Raw genomic sequence first — 21299 nt, 5'->3', positions numbered from 1 at the left:
TAAAAGGGGAATAAAAAGGTGAAAAAGGAAACACTCAAAAAATAAAGTCATGTAAAAATGTGTTTCTCTACCCTTGTTTTGGTGTCTTTGTTGCTGGTTAAAGAGAAATTTATGTAATAAATTGTAAATTAACAAAACCCTTCAAGTTACTTCCTGGGTAACTCAAATTAAAGGGCAGCTAGAAATCAACAGATTAACAAAAATCCCTATGCTACTGTCTGTACAACTCTAATTACAGGCAGTTCCATGTCACTAATGGTGAGTTCATCCTTGGAATTAATCATTAGATGGTCTCTGGACTCAGTCCTTACTACAATTTATATTCATCAGGAATGATTATTGGATAACTTAAAAGTTCAGTTTATGATCTTCCTGAACTGTAATGGCAGGAAAAACTGTTAGTTGACAAACTTATTTATCAAATGATGTCCATATTAAACACGCTACCTTTGTGGAGACACCAAGGTAGTCTTTGCCACACTTGCAAACGATAGAATAAGTGACAAACTTGCCATTACTCGAAGTGGCACTTCGACTGTGCTGGGATTAGGGTACTGGTAAATCGAATAACTAGGGCTGTAGAGAGGGCTTTAAACTAATAAGTGGGTGGGAGGAAGTGGTGTTCATGCGAGCAAAAATGCAAAAAGTCAAAGAATAAGGAGAAGCCAATAGAGCAGGGTAGCGATGGGGGAAATGAAAACCAAAGTGTGACAGGAAGGGATAGGATGTATAATCATAAAAGTGAATCAGAAAGTCGGGTCAAAGCAGGAATAAATGGTAAAAAAAACAAATTTAAAACTCTTTATCTGAATGCATGCAGCATTCGTAACAAAATAGATCAGTTGACAGCACAAATAGATACAAATGGGTATGATCTGATAGCTATTACAGAGACGTGGTTGCAAGGTGACCAAGGCTGGGAACTAAATATTCAGGGGTATTTGACAATTCAGAAGGACAGACAGAAAGGAAAAGGAGGTGGGGTAGCACTGTTAATAAAGGATAAGATCAGTGCATTAGTGAGAAACGATATTGGCTCATAAGATCAAGATGTTGAATCAGTTTGGGTAGAGATAAGGAATAATAAGGGGAAATAATCACTGGTGGGCTACACTGTTGGATGGACTATAAATCAAGAAATACTGGAGGCTTGTAAAAAAGGAACGGCAATAATCATGGGCGATTTTAAACTTCATAATGATTGGACAAAGCAAATTGGCCAGGGTAGCCTTGAGGAAGAGTTCATAGAGTGTATCCGGGATAGTTTCCCTAAACAGTATTTAGCGGAACCAACCAGAGAGTAGGCTATCTTAGAGCTGGTACTGTGTAATGAGACAGGATTAATAAATGATCTCCTAGTAAAGGATCCTCTAGGAATGAGTGACATGGTTGAATTTCAAATTCAGTTGGAGGGTGAGAAAGTTGGATCTCAAACCAGTGGTCTAAGCTTAAATAAAGGAGACCTCAAAGGTATGAGGGCAAAGTTGGCTAAAATGGACTGGGAAAATAGATTAAAGAGTGGGACGGTTGATGAGCAGTGGCAGACATTTAAGGAGATATTTCATAACTCTTAACAAAAATATATCCCAATGAGAAGGAAAGAGAAGGGATAACCATCCGTGGCTAACTAAGGAAATAAGGGATGGTATCAAATTGAAAACAAGGGCATACAATATGGCCAAGACAAGTGGGAGGCCAGAGAATTGGGAAACTTTTAAAAGCCAGCAAAGAACAACTAAAAGAATAATAAAGAGAGGGAAGATAGATTATGAAAGTAAACTAGCACATAAAAAGGGAAAGAGTGATTAAAGTAAATGTTGGTCCCCTAGAGGATGAGATTGGGGAATTAATAATGGGGAACAGGGAAATGGCAGAGACTTTGAACAAATATTTTGTATCGGTCTTCACAGTAGAAGACACTAAAAACATCCCAATAGTGGATAATCAAGGGAGGGAGAGAGGAACTTAATACAATCACTATCACTAAAGAAGTAGTACTCGGTAAAATAACGGGACTAAAGGTGGACAAGTCCGCTGGACCTGATGGCTTACATCCTAGTGTCTTAAAAGAAGTGGCTGCAGAGATTGTGGATGCATTGCTTGTAATTGACCAGGACAGTAGTAATACCTGCCTTCCTGTATGGCTCAGAGACGTTGGCCATGTACAGTAGACACCTCAAAGCGCTGGAGAATTACCACCAGCGCTGCCTCCGTAAGATGCTGCGAATCCACTGGGAGGACAGACACACCAATGTCAGTGTTCTCGTTCAGGCCAACATCCCAGCATCGTAGTACTGACCACACTTGATCAGCTCCATTGAGTGGGCCACATCGTCTGCATGCCTGACAAATGCTCTATTCAGAACTCCTGCATGGCAAGTGAGCCCCAGGTAGGCAGAGGAAATGTTTCAAGGATACCCTCAAAGCCTCCTTGATAAAGTGCAACATTCCCACCGGCACCTGACCGAAGACCGCCCTAAGTGGAGGAAGAGCATCCGGGAGGGCGCTGAGCACCTCGAGTTTCATCGCCGAGAGCATGCAGAAACCAAACACAGACAGCGGAAGGAGTGTGCGGAAAACCAGACTACACACCCATCCTTTCCTTCAACCACTGTTTGTCCCACCTGCGACAGAGACTGTAATTTCCCTATTGGATTGTGCAGTCACTTGAGAACTCACTTTTAGAGTGGAAGCATGTCTTCCTCAATTTGAGGGACTGCCTATGATGATGAATCTACCAAAATTCCCTGAATTCTGGGGAGGTCCCAGCGGATTGGAAAACTGCAAATATAACGCCCATATTTAAAAAAGGAGGCATACAGAAAACAGGAAACTATATACCAATTAGCCTAACATCTGTCATTGGGAAAATGCTGGTGTCCATTATTAAGGAAGCAGTAACAGGACATTTGGAAAAGCATAATTCAATCAAGCAGAGTCAGCATGGTTTTATGAAAGGGAAATCATGTTTGACAAATTTGTTGGAGTTCTTTGAGGATGTAACGAGTAGGGTGGATAAGGGGGAACCAGTAGATGTGGTGTATTTAGATTTCCAGAAGGCATTCGACAAGGTGCCACATAAAAGGTTACTGCACAAGATAAAAGTTCATGGGGTTGGGGGTAATATATTAGCATGGATAGAGGATTAGCTAACTAACAGAAAACAGAGAGTCGGGATAAATGGGTCATTTTCCGGTTGGCAAACAGTAACTAGTGGGGTGCCGCAGGGATCTGTGCTGGGGCCTCAACTATTTACAATCTATATTAATAACTTGGATGAAGAGACCGAATGTAATGTATCCAAGTTTGCTGATGATACAAAGATGGGTGGGAAAACAATGTTTGAGGAGGACACAAAAATTCTGCAAAGAGATAAAGGGCTCAATTTTCCCCACCCCCTTTTTTCGGCGCACTTACCCTAAATGCGGCGGCTTTGCGCGTTGGAAACGGCGCCGAAAAAAAGTGGCCCCATCCTGCCCGCTCTGCCAAGTCTCCCGTGTCCTAGCGCGGCGTACATAGTGCAGTGGGGGGCGGAGCAACAGCCCAGCGCAGAAAACACTGCCGACAGCTGTCCACATGCACAGTGGAGTCTGCGCACATGCTCCTCGCCCTCTAAGTGTGTCCTGCAGGCTGTGAGCAGGACCCGATGCTCGCAGCCCTTATCCCTGGCCGAAGGGATGCCCCGATGTTTGCTGCACCTTTTCCCTGGCCAAAGGGATGTCCCGATGTTCACCTGGTGAGTGGGGAATATCCTGCAGTATTTATTTAGGGTCGCTCCGAGTTGTCAGAAATGGAGTACAAAAGTTGGGAATTTGGTAAGTGGGAATTTGGTGCAGAGAGGGGAAGGAGGTTCTGTTTCTAGGCTTCAATACTTGTAGTGGTTCATGTTACATATTTAAATATTTCATATAATCTACCTATAACTTAAACTAGATCAAGTAATATTAAAAAACTATAAGCTAAGTTGATTAAATAGATGTTGAAAGGTTGTTTCCCATGGCTGAGATTATCCACTTTGGACCCAAGAAAGATAGATCAGAATAAATGGTGTGAAGCTCGGAACTGTGGTGTTTCAACTGAAAAAAATAGTACTTAACTGAGTTGATCTGAAGCAAGTTTATTGGGGAAAATGGTGTATTTTAACTTACGCCAGAAAAACCAACTTACTCCAAAAACATTGGAGCAAGTCATGGCCAAAATTGGGCCCTTTATAGACAAGCTAATTGAGTGGGCAAAAATTTGGCAGATGGAGTATAATGTGGGAAAATGTGAAGTTATCCACTTTGGCAGAAAAAATAGAAAAGCAAATTATAATTTAAATGGAGACAAATTGCAAAGTGCTGCAGTACAGAGGTACCTGGATGTCCTTGTGCATGAAACCAAAAAGTTAGTATGCAGGTACAGCAACTAATCAGGAAGGCAAATGGATGTTGGCCTTTATTGCAAGGGGCATAGAGAATAAAAGCAGAGAAGTCCTGCTATAACTGTGCAGGGTATTGGTGAGGCCACACCTAGAATTCTGCATGCAGTTTTGGTCTCCGTATTTAAGAAAGGGTATACTTGCATTGGAGGCTGCTCAGAGAAGGTTCACTAGGTTGATTCCGGAGATGAGGAGGCTGAATTATGAAGAAAGGTTGAGTAGGTTGGGCCTATATCATTGGAGTTCAGAAGAATGAGAGGTGATCTTACCAAAACATATAAGATAATGAGGGGGGCTAGACAAGGTGGATGCAGAGAGGATGTTTCCACTGATAGAGGAGACTAGAACTAGAGGGCATAGTCTCAGAATAAGGGTCCGCCCATTTAAAACTGAGATGAGGAGGAATTTCTTCTCTCAGAGGGTTGTAAATCTGCAGAATTCTCTGCCCCATAGAGCTGTGGAGGCTGGGTCATTGAATATATTTAAGGCGGAGATAGACAGATTTTTGAGCGATAAGAGAATAAAGGGTTTTGGGGAGCGGGCAGGGAAGTGGAACTGAGTTCATGATCAGATTAGCCATGATCTTATCGATAGCCTACTCCTGCTCCTATTTCTTATGTTCTTATGTTGGCAATGGCAATTGACACCCAGAGACGCAAGCAATAACTATGATTTGTCAAGTCATATCCTGGTTCAACAAACTGCATCTGTAGAGCGTTATCACTAAAGCTCTGGATATTGATTAGAAAGAAGAATTCTTCTTACAGATTCATAGAAAAGCTACACACAAAGATCATAATGTGTAAGCTGTGAGAGAGTTTAGTCGCATCGTTCACAACTACATTAAATCAGGTCACTACGTGGAATAATTATTAATCACTTGGGTTCAAGGGCAGAGTAGGGAAAAGGTACCGTTTGGCAAACTTTTATATTTTCTCAAAGCAGTGATGCAGATCATATCAAAACCATTACGTCAGCTGTTCTCAGTTTTCAAAGATAATTTTTCCACCATGCCCTTTTGACAACTCTAAGCTAAAATATATCATTTTTAATATTTAAAAATAAAGCAGCATAATTGGTTTTGTCCAGAATTATAATTTACTCACCTTTCTTCATGTTTTTTAGTGAAATATAAAAATTCTGTGAAGGTGAGGAGCTATCTCCATCTGTAACATGGAAGCGAAAGCTGTCATGACCTTTTGACCCCACAATAGTGGTGTGCAGATACCAGACTCGGTTCATGTCTATATCTTCTTGACTATAATTCATGCCTGGATATAGATTAATCCATTCAAACACAGTCTATTTAAAGAGAGTAGATAAAACTTATTAACACAACATTGTTAAAATAAAGTGTTGTAGTCATTTTATGCAACTTAGGTCATTGTATTCAGCCCATTAAAATTCCTCAATCTATGTTCTTGTTGGTTTTCTAATTATCTCCAAGTACTTGATATCTCATCAGTACTTGGCCCAGAAATTCCTGCCTCCCGGGTCTGTACAGAGTGTGTACAGACCTGGGAAGGCATCGCAAAAGACGGTTTTCAGTGCACAATGAGCATGTGCTAAAAAACAGCTTTTCCGATCTGTCAAGCTGGAGCTTGACTGATCCGCCATATATCGGGAGTGAGGACCATTTGCATGGGCAAGATTGTGGTATTTACGCATATCTTGCCCAGCAAATGTCCTCAAAACTCTTGCGCCTGATAAAAGCAGGCGCACAGCCTACTGTTACAGGCGTAAGAGTTTTAAAATACACAAAAAATTATAAAATAAAATTTTTAAAACACATTTTATTTTTTAAAACCCTCCCCACTACAGTAAGTTTATTTTAAACCATAATTAAAACAACTTTTTAAAAATCAGAAAAATATATATTTTTTATAATACATAAATAACTTTCATTAACATTAATAAAAATATGTGGTATATTTTTTATATTTTATATTAGAATTTTGCGTGTTAAGTGGGGGTTTCTCATTCATAATAATGGGAACTTCAACTTATGGAATTCCCATTATTATGACTGAGAACATACTTTATCTGGATTGGCTGCCAAAGCCATGTGACTGCAGCTCCAGCCCTGCGGCACATCCTGACGTGCACATGCTGCAACACGCAGTGAGTGGAAGCCTCAGGACCAGGAACTCGCGTGGGTGCAGCAGGAACAGGTAGGTACGCATCTTTTATTAAACTTTTTTACCAGATCGCCCGCGGAAAGCAGTCGCCCGGGATTTCTGGGCCATTAAGTAGTTAGAAAGAAAGAGTTGCAGGTTGTGGATCATTACTGCGATGTGAGTAATGGCACTGGGGTATTTAGACAGAGCGGGAAGTTGTGAGCTGGCGGATGAGGATTCCTTTCGTGCTTTTTAAAAATTCACTGGTTACATCGGTGACCGTGTATTTGCGTTGACACCAATGTGCCCACTTTAAGTGATGGGGAGTGTACAGCAATGTGATAAGTGACCAGTTAATGGCCCTGAAATTGTGGTGTCTGCGATGGCGTGCCTTGACAGATCATCTGAACCACCTGAAGAATGAGTATTGTTGGCGCAGAGTCAGGCTATTTGCCCAACAAGTGCCCAACAATTGCCCACGCAACTCTTACGGCTGGTAAAAGCAGGCATAGGGCCTGCTTGCATAAGGCTCAAATAGAACATTAAAAATCCAAAATTATGCACATCCACTTTAAATGAGTTTACACAAATATTGGCCCGGATTAAGATGTTTAAAATTATTTATCAAAAAATTTAATTTTGATTGAGGTTGGTGCAATGAAGGAACTTATGAATAAAATTATAATTCAGTACATTTTGTAATTATTAGAATTCTGTACATTGTATGATTATTTGGGAATTCTATTGCATATCATTAGGGGATTCCCTTTGTAAATGATTACAATGGAATCCTCCTTTGTCATTGGAAGACCGGGCCCACGTGATTCTGAGGGACGCTTTTGAATCGCCTGCGTCCCTGGGATCTGTAGGCCTTTACGCTCCCTTCCACCTGGAGGTGGAGGCCTGAGACCATAACTATTTGCAGCCTGGGCGACAGGAGGTACTTTGGAATTGTTCGCGGGTCGGAGGTATACTCCAGAGATACGCCTCTGACTGCAATTTCTGGGCCAATCTGTTTTTATTAATTTTGGTTGAGGGATAAATGTTGGGCAGGATACCATGAGAACTATCTGTTCTTCTTCAAGAAGTCCTTTAGGTTCACCTAAGCAGACAGACAAGGCGTTTGCTTTACATCTTATCCATGAGATAATTACAAGATTTACAGATCATTATGGATGAGGAAGGCCATTCAGCACATCGTCATTCATCTTTCCATGCAGAGAGACCAAAATGTACCCCTCTTGTAGCATCGAATTGTTTCTTAAACAATTCCATTGATTTTGCTTCTATTACTCCATCTGTAACTCTATTCCTCACATTGAGCACTCTTTGATATGACTCCTCGGATTATCTTTCACTATTTTGAACCTGTAACTCTTAGTTTTACTCCTGCAGGTTAATTTAAAGTAATTTCTCAGGCTACTTATTTTTTCCAAACCCTTAACAACCTTATAAACCTCTATAAGATCTCCAGGCAATCGGCTCCTTTCAAGGCCGAAAAGCTCAAGTTTCTCCAGTCTCACCCCATAACTCAGACCCCAACACTGGGATCAGCCTCATGGCCCTTCTTTGCACTGTATGCAATGTTTAAGTATTTCACTAGTTCCTTAACAACCAGAGCTGGACATAGTATTCAAGGTATAGTTTGACCAGAGCAATATAAAGTTTGATCACTCCCTCCTTTGCCTTGTATTCTACTGTTTTGACTGTGTAGTTAAACATCCTATTAGCTTCACTGATTGCTGTGCTGCAATAGTTGGGCAAAATTAGCCTTGAGTCTAGGAGTCATAGGTCTCTTTCAGCTTGATCCTGAGCTGTTTCAGTACTATTCATTGAATATGCAGGCCCTCTATTCTTCCTGACTAAGCGTAGCATTTTACACTTGTTTGTATTAAATTTAATTAATCCTCAAGTTTACTCCTGATAATTGCATTATTTTGGAATGGAAGTAAGGCAAATGGGTCTGTAGTTACTTATATCTGCTTTGTCTTCCTTTTTTGAGTATGGGCACCATATTAGCCTCATTCTAATTCACTGGCACATCCCCAGTTTAATGCCTCGCAGATCTCCTCCCTGGTCGCTCTCAGCACTCTTCAATTAACAACTTATTTTCTTGGGGATTTATTTATTTTCAGCCCATTTAGCCTATCTAGAACTTCCAACAATGCAGTACTCTTTCGTTACTGCACTGAAGTGACTGCTTAGATTATGTGCTCAAGTCTTGGAGTGGGGCTTGAACCCACAATCTTCGGACTCAGATGCTGGAGTGCTAGCAACTGAGCCAAGCTTACACCAAAGTCAGTAGAAACAAAAGAAAGTCAGTATAATCAAAATAACCCAGCCCAAACTATGCTTTACTGATGAAAGGTCACAACTTAAAACATTAACTGTTTTTCTTTCCCCACAGATGCTGCCTGACCTACTGAGTATTTCCAGCATTTTCTGTTTTTATTCCAAACCATACTTTATTCTATTAAAAAAAGTATTAGTTGTGTGAGGCGAACTGGTTTGGCTGGATGCTGTTTGCTTTTCATAGGTTCAAGGCTGCTGACCGAGGGCCGTGCGGACCTTTGTCGGCTGGTGTGGACATGATGGGCCGAAATGCCCTCCTTCTGCGCTGTAAATTTCTATGTTTCTATGACAATGGCCTGGAATTTGCGATTGGGATGACGGAGAACAGGCAGCGGTTACCATTGAAACTGACCGCAACTTGGGGATTTTGCGCATGTGCAGGTGCAGGCAGAAATCCTGGAATGGCAGCTCCGAAACAGGCTGCGCTGTGCCCACACTCCCACACAGAATTTTTGAATAATTTTTTTTTAAGTTTGCCTTTTCCGCATGTGAGAGCCCCAATCTTTGGGCTCAATTTTCCTCAGTTACCTGCGCTGTTTTTTTGGCGTGTGCCGCTTTTTTTGGCCTAAATTAAAATATCCAAGTTTCCCCAAAGTTTCTGCGCCAGCGTAACTCAAATAGTTCCGATTTTTTTTTAGGTTAATATTTTTTTTGCGTCATAGTGTAACCTGATGTCTGCGATAGTTTATCAGAATTATGCAAGTTTGGCCAACTTACATTTCTCCTAGGACGGCATATGTGACCACTCCCAAAAAGCCTTCTGCCCACTTAAGAAAAAACAGCGCACATTAAAAAAATCGGCACAGAAAGACTATTTTTATGCGAAGTTATGGAGGGAGTCAAGAAGTCATTAAATATGCATCATAAAGCTTAATTTTTTCAAACTTAAAACTGAGAAAATGGAAGTCTAATGCAATTCTTTAATTTTAGATTTTTCTCAAAGTACAACGCCACCACCAAACGTCTCCTCACCGGGCTCAAGGGTCAGAGCATCAGCCAGCAGAAGTGCTCCCTCGCCCGGACACAGAGCTAGGCTTCAAAAGAAGTCGGGGGGGTGCGAGCTGAACTGAAGGCATGAGAAGTCTTACACTATGCAGCAACTCCAAAAGAAGCCCGGGGGTGCGGCGGGCGGGGGGGGGGGGGGGGGGGGGGTGGGGGGCGGGGTGCGGGCAGATGAGTGTTTGCTGAGACGAGGGAGCGATTCTGCCGGCCGACCCTTGAGCCCGGTGAGAAGACGTTCAGTCAGTGGTGGGGTGGTACTTCGAAAAAAATCTAAAATTAAAGAATTGCATTAGACTTCGTTGCCCCAAATGGCCGCAGTGAATGCCTATTTTCCTGTCCTAAGCAAGCCTATTGTGCTTGCGCAGACCAGGCTGTGGTCCACAATAGGGCGTCAACCTTTGGGAGAGAGGAGAGAACCTTTGACTTTGTCCTGCTGTTTTGAACTTCTTGCAATTATGGGGACAATATTGACAATGCCATAACTCGTGCAAGCCTTCTGCATGATGCTGCTGCGGAGGAGATGATTGATTCGACGTCATCGCATGAGGAACCTCAGAGCACATAGGCTGATGGGCAGGAGGCCTTACCCACGTCGGGTATATCGAGACAGGCATTCATACCCGCACCTGAGTGATGCAGAACGTGTGAGAAGGCTGCGTTTCCGCAAAGTTGTTGTAACCGAGATCTGTGAATTAGTAAAAACAGACCTGCAGCCGATAGGCGTCAGGAGGACTGCTTTGTCAGTTGAAGTGAAGGTTACAGCTGCACTTTCATTCGATGCATCTGGATCATTCCAGGCTATAACTGAGGATGTGTGCACCATTTCTCAACATGCAACACATATCTGCATTCGGCAGGTGACTATATGCCCAGAGGAATGACTACATAAATTTTCCCATGACCACCCAGGCAGTGCGTGGCCAGGCTGTGGGCTTCTCCAAGATTGTTGGCTTCCCAAAGGTACAGGGCTGCATTGATTGTACCCACATTGCCTTGCGAGCATCTTTGGAGAATTCCGAGATGTACAGGAACAGAAAAGGCTTCCACTCTGTTAATGTGCAGCTCGTGTGTGACGACATGCATCACATCATGGCAGTTGATGCGAGATACCCTGGGAGCACCCATGATGCGTTCATCCTACATGAGAGTGCTATATCTGCCATGTTTCAGCAAGCAGCCAGAAGGGCAGAGCTGGCTGCTGGGGGACAAAGGATACGGCCTAGTCACCTGGCTCATGACACCCCTACGTGTAACCCGGACGGAAGCTGACCGGGAATACAACATACCGCACATTGCGATGCGCAGCATTATGGAGAGGACCATTGGCATCTTGAAACAGCATTTCTGATGCCTGGACCATTCCGGAGGCTACTTGCAATACTCCCCTGAGATTTTCGGTCAGTGCACTGTTGTGTGCTGCATGCTGCATAACTTAGCCATCATGAGGCAGCAGGAGCTGGTAGTAGAAGACCCATCTGAGGTGAGAGTGGCTGATGATGAGGAGGAAGATGCAGATGATGAGGACGAGGAGGATGAGGAAGCCATGCAACTACCTGAACCTGGAGCACGATGGCGGAGGAGGGCGGGCCATCATGCCCCTTTAACGATTGCTTGAGCTTTGTGCTAGCAGATCATCCGTGAACGCTTTGTTGCCTGAAGGCTCAGCGGCAACTATTCCAAATGGACCATGTTTACTGTTTGGACCTGTTTCATAATGTTGTGTTGTGTTAATGGAACAAATAATGGAAATGAGTCAATTATAATTTAAAATATATTTTATTCAAAAGTTTAACACTTGTATGTAATTAACTTAACTTTAATAAAAATATTCTTGTAGCAAGCTTTAAAGTATTCTGTTAAGATCATTTACAAACTTTAAGATCACTTACAAACTTTTAAACTTGTAAATTTACATAACTTGCAAAAAACTTTTAATTTGAGAACAGTAATAATAACAATAATAACAACAACAACAACAGCAGCAAAGAAAGGCTCCACCCATCTCTCCTCCACCTTATTCTAAGACCACCGGTTACGCTTGGTCTTGTTGACTCCACCTTTGACCGCAGATGGTGGCGCAGCATTTCTCGGGTTGGTACCAAGCTTATTCTTTCGAGTATCTCCGGTAATGCGCACTTCTTGATGGGGGGGCATGACAGGCAGTAATGTGGAAGGTCCAGCTTGGGCCTCTTCAGAGGTTGGTCTGGGGATTGGACTGGGAGTGGCAGTTGATTCTGTCAATCCGCGGGGTCTGGGCATGTTCCCTTATTGCAGCAGCTAACTCCGACATTCCCTCCCTCATGTGCCCTGTCAGCATCTCAACTAACTGCAACATTCCCTCCCTAATGTTCATCAACAATGTATCAGCTACCCGCGACATTCCCTCCCTCATGTTCACCGACAGTGTGTCAGCTACCTGTGAGATTCCATCCCTAATGTGCCCGGACAGTGTTCCCATTTCTCGCGAGAGTGTTGTTACTTCTCCCAACAGTCCCAATATCTCATTGCCCACCCCACTGATGGTATCCAGGAGTGATTGTGCAAGGCCAAAGCTCTACGCGCTCATTGCCATCATCTGAACCACATCTGTTAGATCCTGCACCTCAGGAAGCTCTCCTTCCCCATCTCACCCTGGGTGTGCCTCGCTGTATGCCACTGGGACCCGCAGCCTCGGACTGTGGGGCCCTGGGTGTGCTTTACTGCATCCCACTGGGACCCGCAGCCTCGGATGGTGGGGCCCTGGGTGTGCCTCGCTGCACCCCACTGGAATCCCCAGCCTCGAACTGTGGGAAACCATGGAATGTCCTAACACTCGTACCACTCAGGAAAGGCCCCGGCACCTCAATGGGTGGCACCTGCACCTCCTCCAGAGTGAGTACAATACTGGGGGCTTCATCCATCCCCTTCCCCTCACCCCCATGCTCTTGGTCTGGAAGGTGGGATTGGAAGGTGTTCTCCTCTTCAGGCTCTTCCGCGTCTGAATCTTCTTCTGCATCGGCTTCAGCCTTGTCACGGTTGGCCTCAAGTTCTGCAAAATATAACAGAACAGACAAATGGTTAACAGCAGAGGAGGGGCAGGGTGGCATGAGTAGGCTCACACAGCGCAGGCAGCAGGCTCAGTTGAAGGACCACGATGAATGATAGCACATTGCATCAACCGAAGCGTAGCTGACGGAGACAATCCCCATGAACCGAAGCATGGCTAGCCTGCGCAGTACTTAACATTTAGCAAATCCAGTCTGTGGAATTTTCAGGATTTACCCTTTCCCTCGAGTGTGGGCCCAACTTCTGCAGTGGCGGTTGCTTTTCTCCAGGCAGGACCCATCAAAGCAGCGATCCTGCCTTCCAAGGGTATCAGTGGGTGCAGATTTGACGGGCCTCCTCCTGATCAAATTCTTTCCCTTTTTTTGTGTGTCACCTTCCTCTGCAAAGATGAAAATATAACTTTTTACCGAGGGTGTCTTTCTGCTGGGTGGGACATATACAGATGGTCACATTTACAATTGCAATTCCAGTGAATAAATGGAAATACTACTTACACTAATTACTTGACCAAGATCCTGCCACCTCTTTTTGCACTAGCCTCCAGACCTCGGGGTGGTCACCATAGCACAGTAATCTTCTGCAAGTTGGTTCCAGCATTTCTTCATTTCTTTTGGTGAAACTTTTATGTGGCCTCTGCTGGTGTCTAGCTCGTGCCATCTGGCCTCAATTACAGTAACCGGTGCCTCCACTTCATCCTGTGAGAAATTCTTGGTCCTTGAGCTGCGTTGCATCTTGTATTACAGCTCTGATTTTTCCACTGAGAATTAAAGTTCTCACACTCAACTGACTCTTTAAAAATGGCCGAATGCAGACCGGGAGCTGTACTGGGCATGCACGCTCATAGCAATCATGTCAAAAACCTCATAATTTTTTTCACACATGCGCAGAAGGGAGGGCATCATTTTTTCGGCGCAGATATTAGGCTCCACCCCCTGAAGCTAAAGGACAGGCTGCACGGCGCCAATTTCAAAAAATAGAACGGGGAAACTTGCTAGGTTTTGAGTCAAACAAAATGGCGTAATTCTTGCAATACGCCAAAAAACTGCAGTGGGGAAAATTGAGCCCTTTGTTTTGATCTCTCTAACATTTTTTAGATCACCGGGCAGTCAGCTCCTTTACTTTTAAAAGCTTACTGTCTCCCTTGTTCGATGTCTGTGAGAATTCTGCATTTTGATTGATTGCTCAGACAGCTTGTTAACATCACAACAGTTCACATAAGGGGATCCCCACTATACTCTGTTGATTTGAATTGAAGAAAACCTGAAGTTCTTGACACAAGGATCACGAGATCCTTGAGCGAAACATATTTTGGGGCCAGCAGCAAATACCTTTGCTTCGCTGCTGCGCAAATTCCAGGCCAATAATGCATATTTGATTTAAGGACACCATTATAGGATGGGCACTGGTTTGAGCTGTTTGGGGTCACATGAGCCAACAGACCTGAATTATGCTGTTCACTTTCCATAACTCTCTGGCCACTTTGGTACCCCTGTAGTGCTGGCACAAGCACTCACCATTAGTATGTTAATATGTCTCTGGGATTTGGGACAAGGTCACGGGTAGGACAAAATGGTAGACAAAAGTTCCATTCTGCCAGTCTTCTGGCAGCACAGTGGAACTGTTGAAATTTTTAGGCCTCTTGCATTCCCAATTCAGTCGAATGAACTTACAGAAGGAGGAGGGCAATTGCTTTGGTCTCTATGTGCAGCAACATTATAAAGGGGTTCATGTAGTTCATGCAGATTGCCTCTGGTTTGTATTTCTAACATTCTGACATGTCTTTCCTCTTGAACATGTTTATAATTTCACTGGAATTACTGACCACAGGGAACCTTCATCAACTTCAAGAAGTCACTTATAATATTGCTGTACAAAGGGAGTAGAGGAATTCTTCCCCCCAGGTCTCACTACTATTTAAAAATAACTTTCCATGAATGATTAATGACCCATGCTTTTCTGAAGAGAATAATCTCAGTTCTTGTATAGCACCATGATTTGAGCCAGGAACTACTTTTCTTCTGAACTTCTTCAACAAATGGGAAAATTATGAAACATTCTGTCACCTTTAACTGCAGCTGGCCAAACATGGGCACAGTATTGATGACATAGTAAAGCTTGAAGCGTGGTGTGTCCTTGTCTTCAGCTTCTAATGCCACGCTGGAAATAACCTTGTTTTCTCCTACTTCCACTTCCAAGCCAGTGTTCCTGAACAGGTAAAGAGCAATCATTGATCCAATCCAAACATACAACTATCAATGCATTTCCATCAAGCATTTCTGTAACCTGAGAGTGAGTATAGCAGGGTAGTAACATCCAATAATCCAAAGATTACTGTTAATTCTCTATAGTCATGTTAACCACTGAGGGTTGTCAGCACATCTTCATAAGTCTGTGATCTAATATTCCCGCAAAAGAAATATATTGTTGAGTTGAGCACGCTCAGTCAGCCAATCTACTAAGTTCCTAGACTCAATGTAAGTTTACAAACCTAGTATTATTTGTACCTAACAGCTCCATGTATGCTGGACAATAAATCGTCCAATGCATGAGCCTAGAAAGTGAGTGCTGGCTATTGAGCTGTGGGAGTATCGTAACGAGGCTTAATCCTGTTCTCACCCAACATCCACACATATGCATTTGCCAGCAAGTGTCACTGGAAAGCAGTCCCAGAATGGAAAGCTTAGCAGGTTTTCCTCTCCCTGGCTGAGGGGTGCTGAAGCCAATTGTATCAGCGCTACCACTACCCTAGCTGAAATCAGCCAACTTGGTGCAAGAACCACGACCTTCCTTGTCTGTGTCGCTTAGTTCCACAGCGAGAAGTTCAACCAACTGGATAACTGAAACTTTCAATTTGAGCACAAGTAGATAAAACGAGGATGTAATTGTTGAGCAGGGGCAGTTGAACTGGTTTTAGAAACCATGGCTTACACTGTACTTCAATACCACTCCTTAAATCAACAAGATCACAAGGTTTGAATCTCCTAATAAAAAATCTTCATGTTCCCTAAAGCACTTACTTTGAATGAATACTACATTTTGGGAATAAGATTTATTAAACACAGTCAGAGTGATTCAATAGTGTTCCTCATCGATTGATGTTAAAGAAATAGATATTTGAGAAACATTTGGCCCATACTATGAGCTTTATGTAATGGTTCGAGATGACAATCCAAACGCAACCACTGGATAGAGAATATTAATAGAATTTGGGTCTTAAACAAGACATGAAAGTGAAAAACTGAATGAAACTTCAAAATGCAGGCTATCAACCACCCCTCCTCCCCCCCAAACCATGTTTACTTAATGCTTTGCAATTATAATATATCACACAAGGAATTCATATTGTGGATCTCTCACCAGCGAATTGAAGCTTACTTTAGAACAACTGGCTTCTCGTCATTGACCAATATAATATGGACATGTACTGTCCCGTGGACTGTATGCTTGCCATCTGTCAGCTCTATGGTAAAACTATCCTTCAGGGTTTCAGTGTCATCGTGCATGTACATGAGCTTCATTCCTGTAGAAATAAACAGGGTTATAACAAGCCTATGAAAGTATGTTGTCCTATAAAAGTAAATAATACCCTGTAAAATACACAAACATCTCCCTGTAACAGTATGAAACACCCTGCAAAAGCACGGATCACTTTATTCAAACATGGAGCGCCTTTCAGTATAAATATGATGAAAAGATATTCCGGGATGGTTTGGTTGATAAAGATCACAAAGGAAAGTATCTGGAAAACCATCCAGGTGTTAGTCACTCATATGTTGCAGTATGACTTTATTCTGCTCTCACCTGTCAAGACAACTTTTGAAACGTTTAGTTGAGAGTTAAAAACTGTTGCAGAAGACATTCAATACTGTGCATAAAGGTGGCCAGCAATGCTCAGCACAGCCCAAAGTGCAGGTGCCTGGCAGTCAGTGTAGGGTCCTTCAATGAACACATCCACTGAAATGAACACATCCAAGGAAATGAAGTCAGTATGTTCCTGCTCAGTGATGCTGTCCGCCCCTTAAAGCTGCTGCGTGCATCTGTTTCCACCAGCAGCGGCCATTTCCTTCCCCCCACTAATGGCCAATTCCCAAGCACAGGTGCTGAAAAAATGTAAGTAAGGTTTCCCAGAAACTTTGCAACAGTCAGCAGCAGTCGATTGGGTGGGCACCCAGCCGTACTTATGCCATGGAAGGAAATTCCCATCCATCTTCTACAATGAAGTTGAAATACTCGAGTTCTTAATATGAATATCAGCTAGAATAATGGCATGCATAGTAATCAATCAAAGAGCAGTAAGGTTATCTGAGGATTTTGCATGGGTCAGCCATAAACGTGTAGCAGATGGACATCTAATACCATGTGACATGCATAATTGGGCCATGGACCTGGTAAATGGTACTGTTGGGTAACTTTACCCTGGCAGCTTCCTATAGGTCCACCATTTATTCCATATCTATGTAGGTCCTGTGGTGACTCTGCACAGCATTAACCCTGGCTACCGCCTTGTGTCAAGAAAGCTGCATTGCTCGGTTTTGGGCAGGGTGCCCTGAAATGCCAAATAAGGCAACCCTCCTCACATCCACATCAGCAACCTCCATTTCACCATCCATCAAAATGAAGGTTCTTGTACCACCCCATCACTTGTTCACAGATTACATTTCCTGCCTCAACATTATTTTGTACCTGTTGCTTACTACCAGTTACTCCTTTTTCCATTCAGAGGCATTTCCTATCTGAAAAATGTTTTCCTTCCACCTCCTTTTTGTTGTCTTTCATTTTAAACTTCTATTTTTTATTTTAGCAGACTTGAAATGTTCCCCGCCACCTGGTAGGCACTTATCTTCAGGTGACTGCCTTTGCGCTGCTGTGTGAGCTCTCAGTATTACGTGCATCTCACACTGGAAGCTTTCCATGAATGTTCAACTGGGGCCAACCCCAGGATATCTGCGATGTCTGCAATGTGTCGTATACAAAATCCATTATGCAATGTTTACTTTGAAAAAGCATCAAAGCACCAGTATCACTTATTCTTTTTCAACTTAACCCTTAGCTATTCGAACACCAGTCATTGTGTAGGACACCATCTTTTCTTCCCACGTACAGTTGTTTACACCGTTTACATTAAGTTCCATCTGCCATTGTTGCACCCACTCACATTTCACCCAGCTCATTTCTTGGTCCTCTGTTCAGACTCAATTCCCTGTAGTATTGTATTATCTATAAGTCAAGCCAATTTGTCTTGAGTAGTGTAACTATGAAGAACCAAACAAATATGAACTGTAAGGTGACATGATGACTTGCACATTAGACTCTTAAGGTTACAGTACTATGCAGTGGAAGCATGCACGTTTTCGCCTGTGTTGAGTTTCTGATTTTAGTTTTATATCTTGATTGGTGATGCTGAGAATAGTTTAGGAACTTCCCCAAATTGAGGGGGTAGGAATATCTGAAGGAAAGTTTGTTCCCAGGTCACTTGTACACCTCTTGTCATATGGAATGTTTGTACTGTAGAGAGTTCAATCAGAATTTCAGGTTCTAGATGCAGTGGTGTAATATATTGACCTGCCTTTAGCTGAAACATTTGTTTTTCACAATTCCAGTATGTATAAAGGCATATTCAAATGAAATTATATTTGTGGATCACAGTGATGTTTGGAGCAAATATATGAGCCCACTGTATAGGGATGGAGGCTAAGGCTTTCCTCCATCCCTGAAAATGTATAGTGGATGCGAGTCCCAATAATTAAATTAAAGAGGTAGGAAAGTGTAAAAATTGTGAAAAGACATTAGGACGTGTGCTTTTTTTTAGCAATCACAATTTTCAAAGAGAGTCCTGGTATGATTCAAGTGGAAGTCTTGAGTTACAAATGTGTTTTCTCACGTCTTTGCCCTGCACTGAGCACTATTCTCTTTCTGAGCAGTGTAACACACTTGCTGATTTCCTCATCTTCCTATTAAGAAAGCAGCTAGGCACACCTCAATACCTCTCTCAGATGTGGCATCTGAAATTGGCATCTCACCGTACTGATAATCAGCTATGCAAACCTGTGTCCTACCGCTCCATTCTGGAGCAATTAAGAACATCATGCCGGCTTAGTTAGCACAGTATTTGAAGGAAAACCAAGATAAGCTTAGATATTTAAAAAAATCAAAACCCTTAATGACATTGCTTGAATTTCTGCAGTTCTTTCATCAAAATGCATGATATCGTGCTGATAATTCCTCCACCATAGGTGACTTTGGCTCTTAACTTTATTGCCCATGTTAATGTTAGAAATTCTGTTAAATTCAAAGAGTCAATCTTTGCTCAGCTTATTTCTTTAATACAAACTGCAGAGACATATAACTGATCTGTAAGCATTCGCCACAGGCAACTTATAAAATTAATGTTTTTTTAATAACTCTTCCTGTATCAAATTGATTAACACAACTTTACAGTCATGGTAACAATGCATATAGGATACTATGAGTGCAACCTGTACCAATAAAAGGCATGTGTCATCAAGTGACCTTTGAAAACAGCGGGACCAAAACTACTTTAACCTCTAGCAGATTTTGCTTTACGAGTGATGGTTTGCTTGTGGTTCTCTGATGGCTCAGTTAATTAATGCACTGTTCAGTGTGGAATTGAGTCAAAGAGACCATGACATCCCGAGTTTGATCTCTGGTCTATGTTGAGTCAGCTGATCTCAATTTGGGCAATGATTGGCCACAGTTTCCCTGGACGAGGCAAAGGATGGGCGGGTGGGGGAACCATCAACAATCCAATGACCCTGTTGGAAAGTGGATCTATATGGGTGTCACTGAGAACAGGATTGGGTCCCAACAACAACAACAACTTGTATTTATATAGTGCCTTTAACGTAGTGAAATATCCCAAGGTGCTTCACAGGAGTATTATGAGACAAAAAATTTGACACCGAGCTGCATAATTAGAAATTAGGGCAGGTGACCAAACGCTTGATAAAAGAGGTAGGTTTTATGGAGCATTTTGAAGGAGGAAAGAGAGGTGGAAAGGTGGAGAGGTTTAGGCAGGCAATTCCAAAGTTTGGGGCCTAGGCAACAGAAGGCACGGCCACCAATGGTTGAGTGATTATAATCAGGGATCTCAAGTTGGCAGAATTAGAGGAGCGCGGACATCTCGGGGGATTGTGGGGCTGGAGGAGATTACAGAGATAGGGAGGGGCGAGACCATGGAGGGATTTGAAAATAAGGATGAGAATTTTGAAATCGAGGCCCACAGCAATACCTCCTCTGGTTGAACAACCTGTCATAATTCATAATTTTGGCTCAGGAATAATTAATAGCCACTTGGGTAAGGTATCTGAAACTGCTGGCAATGGGCCCTAACATGAGTCACAGCCTTGAGGAGAAGTGGAAAAGTTGGAAATCAAAAAACAAATCCCTGTCAGTTATCGTTTATGTAAGTATGAAAATAAGAGGAAAATGTAATTTCTCTTGATCTCTCTCTCTCTCTCTCTGTCTGTCTGTCTGTCTGTCTGTCTGTCTATATTCCTCTATCATACGCACACTTAATCTCGCTCTTCCTCGATGGGATCACCAAAACTGTTCCAATAATCATGGTCAGGCAGCTTTATAGCGAGGCCTTGAAGACTACACTTAAAATTTGTTCCTTTACACTCATAATTCAATCTCAGACATTTAGGGCCCAAACTTGATGAGAGTTCTGTCCACAGCCACCGAGGTTCCGCCCGAAATTTGTTTTTTCACAGATTCTTCAGGTGCCGCTCATATGCCACCCAGGTCCTGCCCGGCAGGGGATTCCTCAGTGAAGTACCGCTGACGCAACTTCCTGCCGCCCGCCCATGTCGGCGGCTCAAAACAGGGCTATTCCTTGTGCACCGATCCCCTATTATCGTGCTCCCATCCGCCAGAATGATTGCTGGCAAAAAGCTGGTCTGAGCTGTCTGTGAAATGGGCACCAGGGAGAATCACTCATAGTGGTGCAGCGCTGCACATCCCGGGTAGCGTCCATATGTTGCACCATTAACAGAGGCTCAGAATTAGTGATCTGATCGACCTTAAGCTGCACAGAATGAGTTCAGACATATAAATGAGAAGTACTCCATTGAAGGGAAGGTGTGGTGGAGGAAGTGACAATGAGTTCCGAGAGATGGTAACGGCTCAATGGAGATGTCCTACAAGAGTTTTTAGACCATTGCAGGCAGAACAGAGTTATAGACAGAATGTGAGTGCACAGATGGTATGAGCTTCTGTCAGAGTAAATAGGCGAAAATGCGACCATGTAATGTTCTAGCAGGTCACAGCATCTGATAGTGAGAACAGGATCACCTCAAGTATAGAAGAAGGAAAAAGATATATAATGGACTGCAAGGTCACTG

The 21299-nt window shown here is 42.9% G+C and overlaps 1 protein-coding gene across 4 annotated transcripts in view; it reads right to left on the bottom strand.

The window, feature by feature from the left end:
- Positions 1–21299, bottom strand: part of frem1b (Fras1 related extracellular matrix 1b) — a 304502-nt gene that overhangs the window by 94640 nt on the left and 188563 nt on the right. For 3 of the 4 annotated variants that reach the window (XM_070886932.1, XM_070886934.1, XM_070886933.1), the window contains exons 21-23: positions 16312–16456; positions 15000–15141; positions 5527–5722 (exon numbers count right to left, since the gene is read on the bottom strand). In XM_070886932.1, coding sequence (XP_070743033.1) covers positions 5527–5722; positions 15000–15141; positions 16312–16456 — 483 coding nt within the window. The remainder of the gene's footprint in view (positions 1–5526; positions 5723–14999; positions 15142–16311; positions 16457–21299) is intronic. The other variant, XM_070886935.1, reaches the window with a different exon arrangement.

Source organism: Pristiophorus japonicus, chromosome 8 (genome assembly GCF_044704955.1).
Source record: "Pristiophorus japonicus isolate sPriJap1 chromosome 8, sPriJap1.hap1, whole genome shotgun sequence".
NCBI classification, from domain to species: Eukaryota; Metazoa; Chordata; class Chondrichthyes; family Pristiophoridae; genus Pristiophorus; species Pristiophorus japonicus.
This window is presented reverse-complemented; position numbering and strand designations above follow the sequence as displayed.